This window comes from Leiobunum rupestre, chromosome 3, assembly GCF_980474605.1.
Source record: "Leiobunum rupestre chromosome 3, qqLeiRupe1.1.hap1, whole genome shotgun sequence".
Classification (NCBI taxonomy): domain Eukaryota; kingdom Metazoa; phylum Arthropoda; class Arachnida; order Opiliones; family Sclerosomatidae; genus Leiobunum; species Leiobunum rupestre.
Genome location: NC_143386.1, coordinates 58,582,685 through 58,601,016, shown reverse-complemented (window position 1 = coordinate 58,601,016; position 18,332 = coordinate 58,582,685). Strand labels below are relative to the sequence as shown.

The window sequence follows — 18,332 nt, the reverse complement described above, 5'->3', positions numbered from 1 at the left end:
AAACCGCCACGGGGCTTTAATCAAACTACTAGCTAACGACCGCGAAGCATCCTGAAAGTCAACGATATTAAGTGTTCGAACGGAATCTATAAGATGGAATTGGCACAATAATGTACGGCCTTAAACGCCGGTATAAATTAGAGCGATTCTGACTAAGGCGACATCTCAACTCTGATATTAGCTTCATTAATTGCAGAAGTAATTTAAATATGTAATATTTAATATGTAATATAAACACATTATATTATATTTTAAATTGTAGTGTATTGTATTGTATTATATTATTACATTACATCACGTGATTGGCGGGATATGACGTGATATTTCGTGATATGACGTGGTATAACGTGATATGATATGATATAACGTGTTATGACGTGATATTATATGATATACGTGTTATGACGTGATATGATATGATACGAAATGATATGAAATTATATGATATGAAATGACGTGATATTTCGTGATATGATGTGGTATGACGTGATATGATGTGGTATGACGTGATATGATGTGGTATGACGTGATATGATGTGGTATGACGTGATATGATATGATATGAATTGTTATGACGTGATAGGATATGATATGATATGGAATGATATGATATGAAATGATATGATATGATATGAAATGATATGATATGATATGATATGATATGGTATGATATGACATGAAATTATATGATATGAAATGATATGACATGAAATGAAATGATATGATATGACATGAGATGATATTGTATGAAATGATACGACATGAAATGATATGATATGGAATGCTATGACATGAAATGATATTGTATGAAATGATACGACATGAAATGATACGACATGAAATGATATGATATGAAATGATATGATATGAAATGATATGATATGAAATGATATGATATGAAATGATATGATATGATATGACATGAAATGAAATGATATGATATGAAATGATATGATATGAAATGATTTGACATGAAATGATATGATATGACATGAGATAATATGACATGAAATTATATGACATGAAATGATATGACATGAAATTATATGACATGAAATGATATGACATGAGATAATATGACATGAAATGATATGACATGAAATGATATGACATGAAATGATATGATATGAAATGCTATGATATTGTATGAAATGATAGGATATGAAATTATATGAGATGATATGATATAATCCAGTAACTTTAGGAAAAAAATCGAGCAAACTTCGGAAAAAATGCCCCCGGGCTGAATTTTTGCATACACCTTTATTTGGTGTCTATAAACGTTGTGTCAAAAGTCCCCATCATTGGGGTGTATGGAACTTTTTTTTTGGCGGGAAAATGCCCGGCAAAAATGGTTTTTCACCAATATCTTCGTTATTATTACTTTTACAGCTATACTGTCAATTACAAAATTAATGCTGAGCACGTTTTTGACAAGAATGGTCTTATTTGAATTTAGCGTCTGAGCAGTCGTTTCTGCGCAATCGCAGTGCCAATGTTTTTAGTACGGCTTCCATGTTTTTTTTTGTGGAAAAAAATATGCCATACCTAAAAATTTCACAATCGAAAGAGGTTATGGTCTTATAGAACCTCCGCAAAGTCCTAAAGTCTGCGGTGCCAACTTTCACCGCTATCTTGGAAAATGGCCGCCATTTTATATTCGCTTATAATTCCAAAACTATTTGCTCAAACTCAACATTTGAGGTGTCATTCTTCTTCAAATTGTCTTATCCTTCTTTATAAATCCTTAAAACGTCGATTTTATCAAAAGGTTGAAGGTCACGAGCTAAAAAAGTTAAAATATCTTTAAATCTTTAAATTATAACGAAAAACGGTATATTTCTTACATATTGCTTATTAATTAAAACTTCTAATAATATTTCAAAGTAGCCCTGTTGCTCAGGAGAAAGTCAAAGTTTAATTGGATTAAATTGATTAAGTATTTATTTTAATATTAAATAATAACTGATACCCCACCCTTTGTTTTCTAATAAAAAACGTCCTTGATTTAACGCCAATTTCGAATGAAAAATGTTCTGAAGCGAATTCTAAGTCAAAATGTTGCGCTTTGTTCGAAAAAAATTGTTTCAAGACTGCCCGACTTGACATTCAACCACCAGGGGGCATTCTAGGTCGTTACGACCACAGCACATGCAGTTTCAAAGCGAACGTCGGTACGAAAGATATTTTTGAAAACCAATTTTATAAAAATAAAGTAAATGTCAAATATTAATTAATAAAAACTTTAATAAATACATGTAGAAAGATTAAAAAAACGACCACTATTGCATAGTAAAATTTAAAAATGTTTTATTAAAAGATACGATTTGTTTCGCTGCCGTTCGGTAGCATCATCAGATGCACATCGCACCTGATGATGCGACCGAACGTCAGTGAAACTAGTCGTGTCTTTTAATAAAACATTTTTAAATTTTACTATGCAAGAGGGTTCGTTCTTTTAATCTTTCTATATTTTAATGCATAGGTTTATTTTTACCATATTAATAAATACATAAATTAAAAAGTAAATAAAACACAAATAAATAGATACGATAAATTAATGTTCTAAAATTTATCGTTTTTTAAACTTATTATTCTTCGCTTTGAACTTCTTGTTCTTCGTTTTCATTTTCTTCTTGTTCTTCAATTTCATTTTCTTCTTGTTCTTCTATTTCATTTTCTGCTGCATTATCTATTTCCTTATCGCTCTTTTCTCTTTTTTCCGTTGAATCTATTTCTATTGGTTCACAATTTTGGCATGATTGCCCGTGACAATTACCGCAAACTGATGAACAGTGAGGTCCGAGCTTTCGACAACCACATTATGGTCCGCATCCTTTTAAACAGTTACAAAAAATCATGTTCAAAAGACATTCCGGAGCCGGCGGTTGCGAAGTTGTTTTTGGTCGTAATAGATTTGTGTTTTATTTACTTTTTAATTTATGTATTTATTAATATGGTAAAAATAAACCTATGCATTAAAATATAGAAAAATTAAAAGAACGAACCCTCTTGCATAGTAAAATTTAAAAATGTTTTATTAAAAGACACGACTAGTTTCACTGACGTTCGGTCGCATCATCAGGTGCGATGTGCATCTGATGATGCTACCGAACTATGGACTGTGCGAAGGGTGATAAAAAAGTAGATTAGTCCATAATTAAAAGAGATAATATAGCTAAACCCTAAACAAATTTGAAGAAATTAAAAACTTACTAATAACTCGAGCAAACAAAAAACGCGTTTTTTGTTTGCTCGAAGACCTACTTTCGTATCTGAGAATGAGCTCCAATTCACGTTATTGTTTAGCTCTAAGCCCACGTTCAAAATTTATTTTGGCAAAAAAAGCGTTAGAAGCTAGCGCGGCCTAGCGCCGTCTGGATTCCCGGGCTCAGAACTTTAACGTAAGCCTGTAGCGCCATCTTACGGCAGGCAGTGTTACTAGATTAACATATATGGATGTACATATAATTCCGTCTGCTAGACGTTCGAAATAAGAGGTAGTAACGGGTTTTTCTTTGCTTTAGTAGTGGAAACTGATTTTAATTAGCAGATGAAGCTGAATATTTGGTTTTGGTAGCCAAATATTGTAATATCTAATTAAATAATATATTTACCATTATAGAGTAGTATCACCTCGTAGCTTTGGCCATGGCCGCCATTTGTTTCTCTATAGGAAAAGGCATGGGTGACGTTGCGTGATGTAGCACTGACACTACTCTTTTGGTCTCTTTTTTTACTTTTGGAAAAAACGGTATAGTTGTGGTTTTGAAAAATTAAATTGAATGCTTTTCCTTGATTCATTATAACGTGGCGTGCCAACAACAAGCGGACGAAAATATTTCCTTAAGTTCAAACTATTTACGCTTGATGTCTATGTTGTATTAAGGGGGAAGACTACAGTGGCCATTGTCTACTTTCGCGCTATTTCAAGCTGAACTCTTTTAATTTTGTATTTTAACTTATAAAATTAATATTTAAGTGTAGAACAGCCTCGTGTTTAGTGCTTAAAATAATTTTGACAATTTTAAATTTAAAAGTAATTAAGATTTTACGTTTTAATTCGGACCCCCGGAGCTAAACAAGTTGGGCAAGCGCCCAAACTACCCTTTAGTTAGGACCTTATAACTCTTTAACTATTAATATTAGAATTATCAAAATTAATTTAAGCACTAGAGGAAGGTTCAGCCTAATAAGAAAAATATAATTCAATGATGTATAGTAATTGTTAAAACAGAAACGTTCAGCTTGAACGAAAAAGAGGCTTTAATGTATTCTTCCCCCTTCCCCTGTAGCAATTTTGGGTCGGCCCGACGTCTAAAAAATTCGAAAAATGCCAGGTCGATCGACGGTCGACTGACCGTCCGATTGTTAGTCGAAATAGGGTCGAGCGACCGTCCGATTGTTAGCAGAAATAGGGTCGATCAACGGTCGGCCGACTATATAATAAGCTTTAACCCGTAAATAATCCGACTGTAAAATAAACGTGATAGTACCTCAAAACAGGCATGGGCCGACTAGGTAAAATTCAACAATTCCGACCATAAAACGACGTGTTTTAGTGCAATAAAAATATGTCTAAGACAGAATACCATTTAAAATATAGTTTATTCACAAAATTTAATAAAATCTTAAAAAAATACATTTTTTTTTCACGTTGTGCTTCAATCTTTTAACATAAAAGTTGCTTAGTTGATAACTTTCAACTTATTAAAAATAAATAATAATAATCACTTAAATGCCACCAAAAAGATATAACCTTGAAAAATATTTTTGAAAATAAAAATATTTAAATTATACTTTCATCTTTTACCATTAAGACGTTTGGTTGAGAACTTTCAACTTTAATTAATTTTTAATAGAAAAAAAACAGCTGAAACTGATCTTTAAAATCAATAGTTCCTTTAGTTTCTCGTTGCCCCTCCGACTTCTAGAACGTTCCTACGCCCCTGTCGTGACTAATAGATGGCGTTTGGTAGGTGAAGGCGCTATTTTATTTTAGGCCTACAGCAGACGCATTGGCGATACGTTTATTTTCCTGTAGTAGTTAATAATATATTAGCAAAATGTTGTTGGAAACCTCGCTAATTACGATTTTTTTATCAGATACGTCTATGTTCAAATCGACTTAAAGACTATGAGCCAACTCTAAGTTAACCTATTCGAAGTCGGCCAACGGATAAGGCGCCGACTTTAAATCGACTTCAAACTACATAAAATATTTTTGTACTAGTAGGAACGTTTTAAAGTCGGTGTGGGGTCGATTACTCTTAACCAAATGTGTGACCAACACCGACTCTTAACCGACCCCTTAATGTTACACGGGTATGAGCCGACTCTAAGTCGACCTTATCGAAGTCGGCCAACGGATTAGGAGCCGACTTTAAATCGACTCCAAACTACAGAAACGATTCTTGTACGTACGCGTTTTAAAGTCGGTGTGCGGTCGATTACTCTTAACCGACTGTGCGACCAAACACCGCCTCTTAACCGACCCCTTAATGCAACAGGGGTTAAGTTCAATAGTTTAACGTTGCCAAGCCTACCTACCTACCCAGTCTACCCCATAATTTAATAATAATAATGTTTTTAATTCAGGATAAAAAAGCTATACACTTATTGGGCCCTGATACGCGATACAAAAGACACTATAACGCTCGAAACAAAAGAAACTATTTACATTAATATTAATTGATACAATGATAGTGCCCGAAAAACTAAAATAAAAAACAGAATTTAACAAAAAAAAAGATACATATGAAGCGACAGTAATAAAATTTAAAAAAAGGCTAATTGTAAGTAATGCTGAAATGAACAACAGTTCAGCCCCAGTTTTTATATGTATCTAATCGACACTTGAATGCCGATGCGGAGGATTTGGTCTTAACGGCAGCCGGGAGATCATTCCAAAATTTAACCCCGTTGCACCACTTTTTACGGATTGTGGGAGCCTTTCGGCCCTCCAACTTGATGCCGTAGAAGTCAACTGCAGTAACAGTGCCCCCGCCAGCAGTAGGCACAAGTAGGCACGTGCCTATGTTGAAAAATTTTAAGCCTATTTAAGGGGCCTCTAAAAGTTTAAAAAAATACCCACTTTGTCCTCCAAATGTGACCGAAAATTATTTTCAATTTTTTTTTAAATTGGTCATCTAGCCCTCTAAAAAAGTAATCCCATTCAATTTCAATTTCCAATAGTCCTAAATGGCTCTTCCAAAACGTTATCTTTTGAACCACCTATACTCGAAATCAATATTACCTGAGTACACTACCAAAGGCAAGTTTAGTGAGAAACATTATTGTTCAAGAGGTCAATGAATCCGGTGGATTCCACTCTGTAAAAGCTGACGAAACTCGGCACAATGCGGGAGTAGATCAGTTAAGTTTTGTATTCGATATACTAAAGCAGAAATAGGTGTCGTAGAACGATTTATAGGGCTCACAGATTTACACAAGTTTGATTCTGAGAGTATCAGCTTGGCAGTTATAAATATTTTGAAAGAGGGTGGTTTCAAACTGGAGAATTGTGTTGCACAGACTTATGATGGAGCTAGTGTAATGAGTGGACATGTAAAAGGAGTAAGGGTTAAAGTAGAAGAAGCAGTAGGTGGCTATTGTCCGTACGTTCATTGGTACGCCCACCGTTTAAATTTAGTTTTGGTTGACTGTTGCTCCAAAATATCGACAATTAGGGAATTACTTGGTTTGGTTCAAGCCATTTACAACTTTCAAAGCAATTCGGTAATTAGAAGTGAATATTTTGAAAACTCCCAAATAGATCTAGGCTACGATATACTTAAAATGCCACACAGCTGCGACCCTCGATGGTGGAGCAAAAAAAGGGGATTCACTATTTTAGAAATAGACTCGATTCCGTAGTTTTAACTTTAGAGAATGTGATTGAAAATGGAAAACCCGATGAGGCTGCTGAGTGTCATGGGTATATATCCCAATTATATAACTTAAAATTAGTCATTGCATTAGACGAAGTATTAGGTGTAACAAATTCCCTGTCGAAATATTTACAAAGTTACATAGTTATTTTTACGGAAGCCGTTGCCATTTGCCAAGCTTAACTGTCAAGACCTTTGATTCTATTTGGGAAGAAGCTACCAAATTCGCGGAATAGTCTTTTTTGCAGCACCTGACCGTAACAGCGAACCATTAGCTTTACGGAAACATAAATTTATCCCTAACAGGAGATTAAAACATATTGTGGTAACAATTACAACGGCGACCAGGGAAACTGATAGACCAGATGAGGTCCACCTATTTCGAATTAATAGACAAATTTATTTCTGTAATGAAAATACGATTATTAGCTAACTCTGGTCTATATAAATGTATCATGGCGTGTGACCCTAACTCTGAGAACTTCCTAAACGAAATCGATATCCTAACACATTGTAACACATACGATAGGTTTCATTCCAACCTTTATTCCTTAAAAAGTCAAATTAAATTTGCGATAAATCTTATTATCTACAAAAAATCAATAACGTTAAATATACAAATCCTTTGGTATTATATATTTTACTCCACATTACTGTGGTTTTTACAAGTCCATCCCTTAATTCTTAAAACAAGCAATTGTAAATAAAAAAATGTGCATTCGTATTTTTTCATGTAATTACTAGTAATTTTTACATGGGCATGGTTAGTAAACTAACACAACCAAAGACTAAATCTTACAACTTTCATTTTGATTTTACATAAGATCTGTAATACATTATTACAGATTATTACTGTCTTTTTCAACGACTAATTCTTGTTTTTGTAACTGGGCTAGCATTATTTAGATATTAAAGTATATTCACACTAAATAATAGTACGTATTTTATACTAACTGAATACTAGTAAAATGGGTATATTACTTCTTAAAAAACAAACCAAAAAATATTTTTAAATTTTTACACGGTAAAGCTCATTTTACATTAAGTCTGTAGACAGTGGTGTAACTAACGACCCGCAGATCCCGTGACCGCCCGGGGGCCCATGACAAATAGGAGGCCCTTTCGTTTTAAGGGCCCACCGAAGAAGGTCAAGGGGGGGGGGGGGGGAGCGTGCAAATCTAAACGATTGAAAACGCTTTGAATAGGCTCGAGGGGAAGGGGGTGCAAATGCTTCATAACAAATAAAAGGGCCCTGAATGAATGAATGAATGAATGAATATTTATGAACTCTTTGCAAGAAACGAATCCCTTTTGTAACAAGGAGGAATTCACATTACAATGAATCCGCAAGTTTTAGACCAAAAATCATCCAAATAAACAGGAAGTAAATCATATGTTTGGAATGAAAATAGACATAATAATGCACAGAATTAAAAATTAATATCTTGATATCTTGTGGGGGGGGGGGGGGCAAAATGTTTCGTTACGCCACGGTCTGTAGACCTTAAAGTGCGTGTAGTTTCACGGTATTACTTATTTTCTAATATTCATATTATTATTATTAAAATAGTGATAATAAGAATATATTATTACTTTAATAAAAACACTTTGGCTTGTTTATATTATTGCACAATATTATTTATTTAAACCGATTTCAAGCAAATAAACTAATTAAATTTAAATGGTTATATCGAGATATATTTTATCTTAATTCTAATTATCATAAAATATACTTTAATATAACCATTTAAATTTAATTAGTTTATTTGATTAAAATCGGTTTAAATAAATAATATTGTGTAAGAGCAAGAGTCAATTAAGTCGAGATAAATAACTTTTGAAAACATTTCAAAATAAGAATCCTCGAGGGTTTTCAAATTAAGGTGACTTGGTACAAAATTTTCAATATATATTTTCACTTTATTTTAATTAATTTTAATTATTATATTATGCTAGATTTCAAACTTAAAACTGGTTTTTCTCAAGTAGAGGTTTTCAGACTTGATTTAAAAAATACGTTTTGTACTTCCTTATAAAATTTTCAGAAAACCTTATGATATAAAATTTCAGTGTAAATTTTACGCGAGGAAACGTAAAAGTTATTTTCTTTCAACATTATTTTTTCTGATCCTCTTGTAAAATTACTTTAAGATAATTTAAAATTTTAATAAATGGTATTCGATAAATTTTACCGCCAACCTGTATATTTTACATTATACAGGGTGTCCACTAAAAAACGAATATCTCAGAAACCGTTTTCTCTAGGAATTTAAAATTTTTATGTTAAGTAGCACGTGCATGGGGCCAAAGAAGAATGATATCCTCGATGATCTTGAACCATGTCTTCAAGGTCATCCAGAAACTATCTCGAGAACCGTAAGTGTTAGAAAGTTGGTTTGAATTAGAAAAGTGTTCCCCGTCACCTTTTATGCCTACATAGCGTGAACCGTAAAATTATTTTCTTTCAACATTAGTTGTACTGATCCTCTCGTAATAAGTACTTGAATATAGTTTTAAATTGTAATATATGGTATTTGATAAATTTTACCGCCTACCAGTATATTTTACATTATCTAGATTGTTATATTAACAGGATTTATAATTAAAAATACAAGCAAGGTCTTGTTAAATTGACAAATATATTGTCAGTAAAATTTACACCTACGAATTTGGATTATCAGATAACATCATAACTTGTAAAATTTACGGGACCCTCTTGGCTTCACCGGAGTCCAAGAGTTTCCTGTAAATTTAACAAGATTTTTTTCTCAGTGAAGAACAAGTAGTTAATTATTTTCCCATTTTAGTGGTTTTTGGCGATTTTGGCCAAATTAAGAGATAATATTATGTTTTTCTGAACTACCTTTTCGGTTGCATTTAGAAATTTTAATTTTAAGTGAAATTTCTGGCCAATTCGTGGGATTAGTGGCGTAGACAAGGGGAGGGTTTAAGTGTAACCCCCCTTCTTGGATGTAACTTTGGCTGTACTAAAATTCCACCCCCTTTTCGCCCCCTCTAAGGTATTTTATAGTTTTAACCACTCCCTTGAATGATTTCTGGACCCCACAACCCGCGTACGCACTATTGTCGTATTTGAATTTCGTGCCATTTTTTACAGGCGCCATCTATCTCGTTCACGTTTCGCTACCTTATTTCCAAAACACGGTAACTCGAAAAATTCATTTTCGATCAAATTCTTCTAGGGTTTATTAAGTTAATGTTCAAAATGATTGAAAATTTGTTCAAATTTAAAGTTAATATTTAAAATGAATGAATGAACGAATAGTTTATTTGATTTGCGTACAATACGAACCCTTTTAGATCAGGGCGGCTCCGCTTTGGGGAGCACAATCAGTTATCAGGAATATACAAAATATGATTACATATTATCATAAGTTAATGATACCTCTAAGTAGACAAATAAGCCCTTTCAAGGTGGAATCTTTGTCCAGAAAATGTGATGTCAAATCTTGTCTCTCCGATTCCCGCGAAAATGAAAGACTTGAAAAATATCTCGAACTCAGCGCCGCTGTGCGGTCGAGAATGAAACTATATTGGGCTGAGAGAAATAAACCAATAGCAAAAAAACTTTCTTTTGCCTCTGTGGGGGGGAAGAATTTTCTAAGGGAATACCGAAATTTATCTCTTTTCTGGAAGTTCAAGCTAGCCTTGCACCAAACGGGATTAAAGAAACGTCAGCTTCGGCAGTTCCAAGTGTATGTCAAGGCTACTTTGATACGCAGTACGGAGAGACATAGGTCGATTTGGACAAGCATATCCGCCATAGGCAGCATAGCCATTTGTCTACTTAGAGGTATCATCAACTTATGATATTATTTAAAAATATATAGCTATAGAATTCACACAAAAAAATATTAAGCGGTCACAAAAGGGTAAAGAAGAGGTTCTGGATTTTGTCACTTCCCATGCAAGATCTCACGTTTCTTCCAGTGCCATTTATTCAGTAGATGCTTTAGAAGTGATGGGTTCCAGTTAGTTATCGTGAAACCAAGAAGGGCTTCCATGGGCAAATGAAAAGACGACTCTCTCCAATCTTGAATTTCCTCAAAAACCTCCATGGCCGGACATTGAAGTAAAACGTGTTCAAGGGTCTCCTTACCCACTTCACACTGTACACATTTCGGCGTACAGCCAAATAGTTGTTCGTAACGTTCGCCTGTCAATAGGCGCTTAAATAAAACATCTTCCCAGAAATTGCCAAGAAGTAATATTTCCGACAGCCAGGACTCATAAGTTATTATTTATATAGTGCTTGGTGAATAGAAAGCTGGAAACTTTCTCGAACGTAACATCAGTTTTTTTGCTAAGCCTTAACATGCCAAAAAAGTTACCTGGTTAAAAGGAAGCACTTGTTGCATACCGTACCGCAAAAGTAATATATTTAGTTCTAAAGGAATGAGTTTTCATCTTTTTCCAAAAGATAATTTTATACGAAATGAATTAACTCTGCCTCCATGAGAAGCTTTAAAATTGCCTGGTATTATAAAAATATTGCATATAATTTTAATTATTTATACCATAAGAGGATGATAATAATAATAATATTATCTTCTTATACTTAGTTTTAAAAACATTATATATGTTACCTTAATATATATTATCGAAAATAAACATTAGTATGTTCCTTATACACGTGAGCCGACGCGTTTCTTATCTGACGCAAAATTCTCCAATTGGCTTAAATATGACTTTGTGGCTAGCCATTCTAACCGTTTAACCGACCGACCGGAAATAGCTCCTTCCCAGAAGAATTTGGAGAGGGGAGTAGAAACCGAGTATCTTTTATTGAAGCGTCCATAGAGCGCCCGTCCGAGCTTGAAATAGAGCCCACTGCAGAAACTGCCGTCGTAGAAATCTTCCGGACTAGGTTTAGCTTTGGCTTTATAAATCTGTAGAGACCTGTGTCCCGCTACTCTATTCTACCATTTAGACTGCGCGTGTCTGCGAACGTCTGTGTCATCGTAACTATTCCATTGGACCTCCGTTGTCGCTTTATGTCTCTCCGTATCAACTCCGTAGCCCCGATCAAGATCCGCTACTTTTCTCGTGAAACGGGTGCTAAAATTACTCAAATTGCGTGTTACTTCGTACACCTTCTTCGCGAGACGACTTTGGGCCATGAATTTCAAACGACCAATATATTTCAATTTGCTAGACGCCTCTCTCTCGATCATCAGGCTCCAACCCATTTCACCCTTAATAGCCGCGTGCGCCGCCATTTGTCCCGCGCTCAAAGCGTAGCGTCCCACTTCGCATTGGGCATATTCCAAAGAATCCATCACGTATTTCGGAACATCTAAAATTTCATTGGCATAAGTTAGCGCAGGAACAGCAACCATGGTCCACAGTGTACGCGCAACCGAATAGGAATTATAGGAGGTTTCAGCCAAGTTACGGACCATCCACCGAAGTTTATTTGCCTTAGCCACCAATGCGTTTTCCCACTTTTCAAGGTAGTTATGACTTGAACATAACTCAATACCAAGGTATTTATAAGAGTTAACAACGTCCATTTTACTTTCCTGAAGAAAAAAATCGCAATTCAAAGCGGGCGATTCCATCAATATAGGCATTATTCGCTAACAGAACTATCCCTTACCAAAATCGTGACTGTCACTTTTAAACTTAAAAAAGTTTTATTTAAAGCTGCCACAGTTCCAAATACATCCTTAGTTATTACTTATTTCATACTTGTTTTGACACTAAATCAAGTCTTAAAGCCCCAGTTCCAAATACATCAATCCTTATTTATTACTCATTTCATACTTGTTTTGAGTTTAAATCAAGTCAAAGACTTGATTTAAACTCAAAACAAGTATGAAATAAGTAACAAATAAGGATGTATTTATAACTGTAGCAGCTTAAATTAAGTCTTAAATGTGTTAATTCTTGCATACTTATTTAAAACTTGATTTTACAAGATTTTTGCAACCGTAATTAAGACTCTCATTAGTCTCAGAATAAGTATGAATTAAATCTGATTTGAGGCTGTATTAAGAACTGTAGCAGCTTTAAATAAAACCTTTTTAAGCTTAAAAGTGACAGTCACGATTTTGCTAAGGGTTGACTCTAGCACTAATTGGAAATCTGCCGATATCAGTAAAACTAATATACATCCAGGTGCCCTGTATGTGAGCAGTTCACTGTAATCTATAGTGAAATTCTTCACCAATTATTGCATGGCGATCGCTATATAGCAGGTAGTTTTTACGTTTGGGCGTCCTTTGAAAAAACAAAATTACATTATAAATATCTAATTTTATAATGAACCTCTAGCTGGCTACTCAAATACTGAATCAAAAATGACTACTTTTTTCAGCTGCCATGCTGGATTGCAAGTTTTAAAATATCCAGACTTCAAGGATGGCGCTAGATGCCAGGCTATTTTTGACTCAGTTCAGTTGTTTTACACACTCGTACTTAGAAATAATTTTACTTGAAATGAAATATCCTATTTTAAGAATTTCAAGTATATTATTTAGTAAATAGACTTAAAATTTTTAAACTGTTATTTTATTACAAAATTTTTAATTTTAAGTATGTGAGGTTTTCAAGTAAGTTTAGCTTAACCAAATATAGCCAGCCAATCCCCAGTCCCCAGAAATGTATCTCCCCATATGAGCCTTAAGTGAAGTCTTAAATGACTCTTATTTTTATCTCATATTGTAACCCATAATCAACTCTCAATTAAGCCTCTTTCAAGTCCCCAAAATTTAGTCTCCCCATATGATACTAAAGTGAAGTCTTAAATTACTCTTATTTTAATCTAAAATTCTAACTCATAATCAACTCTCAAATAAACTTCTTTCAAGTCTCCAGAAATGAGTCTTCCTAACTGAGACTAGACTGAGTTTCATTTAAATATATAATAATAAAACTCTTTTATTGAGACTAAAATAGATTTTATTTAGGACCCACAATTCTGGTCTCAGTTTTTAATGCTTACATAATACTTAAAAATCCTTGATCCTACATTGAGACTAATTGGCGACTAAAGTAAGACTCCCATTTTGGTAAGGGATATCATCAGCATACATCAAACACGGTATCAACGAATTACGCAACACAGTCATTCCGCCGTCCCCCGGCCTGTCCACGTCATCATAATTTGGAATTCTAGCACCGACTTTAAGGGTGGATAACTTTAACGCAAGCTCGTCAAGAAACACTACAAACAGTAAAGGAGACAAAGGGCATCCTTGACGAAGCCCTATTCTACTCTTGACCGGTTCTGTGGTAATATCATCCAGGGTATATGTATAGGTGCAACTACTGTACAAACTCTGGATTAATTCTACGCTGTCCTTAGTTACACCTTTAGTTTCGAGGCTCTTCCATAGTCGATTTCTTTCGACACTATCATAAGCCTTGGTGATATCCAGAAATGCCAAGTAAAGATTTAGTTTCCCGTGTCGGCTAATTTCTATTAGTTGAGTCAGAACGAATAAGTTGTCGGCTATCCAACGATCTTTTCGAAAACCGCCCTGCGCTTCGTGCAAAGAATTACTATTTTCAAGTTCCGCATTCAGCCGCTCTCGTACCAACATTGCGTAAATCGTGTACAGCACGGATGTGACTGCTATTGACCTGTACGAGTTCAGTTCATCTTCTGGCTTATCTTTACCTTTATAGATCAACGTCACGCGCGCTTCGGTCCAAACTTCTGGAATAAACGGATCTCTACGAAAGGCATTAAGGATTCGCAACAAGCAGCGTCTAGCGTTAGGACCCAGTGTTTTCAGGCATTCCGCGTAAATTTCGTCAGGACCGGCTGCCTTTCCCGAACGCAAATTTTGCAATACTAATTCCAATTCCTCCTTTCAGAAAGGTCCTTCCACGATATCAATCGAAATCAGGCTTCGATTAACTTCGGCACCTTCTAAGTGACTAGTCGGCGCCGATTTCGTCAATAACTCGCTTTCGAGGTCCTGGACGTAGTCGCGGATGCGATTGACAATTTCCTCCCATTCCGATAAGATAGAACCCTTTTCACCTTTAATACTCGTAGGCGTCTTCGATTTACATACTGCCTTTCGTAGCCTTTTTAAGTATTTCCAAAACGTTTTACCGCGATCTTTTCCAGCAGTCATAATGTCTTTCTCGACCTTTTTATTAATAACCCGTGTTTTTCTCTCAATCAACATCTTGCATTCAAGTTTAGCCTTCATATATGATTCCCATTTCACCTTCGTGCTTGCCATATCTTCCTTTTGAGCCAACGCCTCACGATGAATTCTACACGCGGTCTTTCGCTTAAGTATCGCCAACTTAACCTCAGAATCCCACCAGCTTTTAAGACACGCATCTTGTCTATTATGACACTCTTTACTTATCCGGCGAGGTAACGTTTCAGACATGACCGATCTAACTGCGTCAACGAATTCGTTATACGAACACTGATCACCTGACGATGAAGCCCAATTTTCCATTTTACACATATATTCAGCCAGCTTCTCCAAATCGGAAAAGTCCCAAAAAAATCTCGTCTTTACAGCGGAAGTCATATTCTCACAACTACCTAAGTTTTCTCTTTCGGCTCCCTTCAGCTTTACACAGGTCGTTATGATCACTCCCTAGACTATTTGAGCCATCTTCGTCAACAACTATCGATACAATGTCAGGCGCAAGACTTTCGCTGAGTAACACAGTCAATAGTAGAACTTGATCCCCGGTTTTGCCACGTCACCTTTCCAGTACATACGGGCATGAGATTTCCGATGATCATGTCATTAGAAGCGCTAAACGCCTTCAACATATTGCCATTTACATCACACTTTCCATCAAATTCAACAATATGGCCATTCATATGTCCCATTACAAACAGCTTCTCTTTCCTACCTTCAACTCGCAAACTTGGAACGTCCTGAGACAAGCACTCGTCAATATCAGAGTTGCCCCCTGTAGCGCAATATACAACTGCGAAAGCCATATCTGGATAATCTGAGAATCCAAACCACATATGTTCGTGACACTTCTTTATTAATATTAAATTGTTTAATTTTGAAAGTACTCCAATTCCACCACCTTTCTTTTCGCAACGACCTCTATTCAAGCCAATTCATGTTAAGTTACTAGACACACTAAACAATTCATCTTCTCATAAATGCGTTTCCGCGACGGCTATAAAATCATAATTTTGAGAAGCCATAATATCCGAAATTTCAGTCCATTTTCTCTTCCCTCTTCCATTACACATATTCAAAAAACCGAATTTTAAAGAAACTTTGCCAAAACCTTTTCCCTCTTCGTCCTCCTCGGGCCTCTCGGTCGGTGGCGCCTTCTCGCTCTAATGACTGTTTCTTCTACGAAAGGGCGAACAGTTCGAAAGACCCTTTACCTCTGTCTGACTCCGATTACTGACACACTGTTAAAAATAAAGGTCTTATTTTAGACCTCTAAAGTGCTTAAAACATTTTCCAATATTTAAGACCATTCAGGGTTTTATCAGAGAACATATTTAAACCTCCTGCTCCCTAAAATTAAGTCCTTTTGAGGAGTGTTTCAGTACTTATTTTACACTCTTTTCTCCATTTTACTTCATAAACAGTAAGAAGTTAATCCTTTACTTTACTATCCCTGGTGATTGGAATTTCTTCGCATTATGTTATTTTAAAGAAAATATTAAAAAAGAAATAACGTAGTATTCAAATACTAGTCTCGAAATTGGTCCATATAATTTTTTTCTTCGTTTAAGGGAATTAAATGGGTATTCAAAAGGACTAAATGTTAGAACATAACATTTTTATACCTTTACCACCAGGACTGGAAAAGGTTTATTCTTTGGGTCTAAAATAATAGATTAAACCGTTTTTAGTAACCAAATGGTTTGAAATAAATTAAAAGTCCAATTTTGGTCGTTTTATAAACCTTTATTTTTAACAGTGCAGTCCTATCGAAAGGCGCTTGGTCCCTCCGTATCACTTTCTTACTTCGGATGATCCATTCACCACCTCCGTTCCTCTTTTCGGTCAATTCTTTGCGAAGAGCTTGATCTTCCCGCTTCTCTAATTTTGTGAGGTCTCTAGCGATAAAAATTGGTGGACCTGGTAATCCTCGTAAGTTCTTTGACAAAGCGAGGACCTGGTTTCGGTTGCGAATGCCGTCCAGAGTCAATATTAACGGACGCGTTGTCCCGTTTCTTTTCTCTCCCTGACGATAAATTCGAACTACCATTACATCTACAACTTTAACTTTATCTTCTAACCATTGCTGTATAACGGAGTTCTCAGCCGGGATGTCTTCGGGCAAATTAAAAACAACAACATTCGCTTTTCTTTCACGTCGGTTATTAAACTCGATAAGTTCTGTTTGCACTTCGACTTTAACTTGCTTTCTAACGGTTTCGGCGTCCACTTTCTTGGTTTTATGGCCATGCAAATTAGCGAGATCTATCGAAAGTTTCTTCACAAACTCCATCAACCTCCGTTCTCCGCCTCTCTCCACAGCATCTATCATCTTCGACATACGACTTTCGCTCTCCTGTACCGCCTGGTCAATTTCCTTTTTAAATGAACATTGGTGCTCTTCGAGCTTCTTATCAAAAATAGCTTCCATCCTTAAAAAGAATGCCTCGTCCATCTGCGGTTTTTGTAGACACCCCGAGCCTGCCCAGTGGCGTAGCTGATGGTCCGCACGGCCCGCGGTGCGGGGGGCCTCGAGCTTCAAGGGGGGCCTCGAGCCTCGGGGGGGGGGGGGCACTAGCCATAAAAAAATTAAATATGGGGACCGCATAGAGATTTTTGCGGGGGGGGGGGCTCTGAGTTCTCAGCTACGCCACTGAACCTGCCGAACCTTGACCGACTGAATCACAACCATCCAAGTGGCAGAACCATTTCATTCTTTGATCTTCTTCGAGGGCCCAGTATAGGGACTCCGATACTTTGACACATTTTATATGAAACCTAGAATCACACTCCGTACACTTTATTTTCTTCGCCTTCTGCGTAAACTAATTCTCACAGCAACGGCAAGCTTCATCATCACCGCTAGCCATTCGTTTTTCAGAATCTTGACTGATATTTCAAAAGCACGCCACGCGCCACTTTTTAAATCACGTTCGCCGTTTTACAAACCGAGGCTCAAAAAAATAGGCTTAAATTTTCTTTGCACCGATTCCAAGTTTCGGTAATTAATAAATAAGTTAATAAATATACTTCAGAAACGGGGAAATACCTTCCGAAAAACTCTCTCCACTATCCAATGAACATTTCAAAAATACCTTTATCGGGAAGCAGAAAAATTCACTATTAATTTATTATTATAACACGACGATCTCTAGTTATAACATAGGGGGGGGGGTATTGTGTGTACTTAAATGTCCGTGACATCTTGTATCCCTGGGCGAAATAACTGGGATTTTTCATCGTTACAGAAATAAAATGAATACAGTTAATATAAAATTTATATACTCATAAAATCAGG

At 35.7% G+C, this 18,332-nt stretch overlaps 1 protein-coding gene across 1 annotated transcript in view; it reads right to left on the bottom strand.

Annotated features, from left to right (window-relative positions):
- LOC149953197 (uncharacterized) overlaps positions 1 to 15,415 on the bottom strand; it is a 30,560-nt gene extending 15,145 nt beyond the window's left edge. The window contains exons 1-5 of the mRNA XM_090169816.1: positions 14,780 to 15,415; positions 13,972 to 14,686; positions 11,861 to 12,207; positions 11,743 to 11,800; positions 10,831 to 11,067 (exon numbers count right to left, since the gene is read on the bottom strand). Coding sequence (XP_090025942.1) covers positions 10,831 to 11,067; positions 11,743 to 11,800; positions 11,861 to 12,207; positions 13,972 to 14,686; positions 14,780 to 15,415 — 1,993 coding nt within the window. The remainder of the gene's footprint in view (positions 1 to 10,830; positions 11,068 to 11,742; positions 11,801 to 11,860; positions 12,208 to 13,971; positions 14,687 to 14,779) is intronic.
- Positions 15,416 to 18,332: the final 2,917 nt, after the last annotated feature.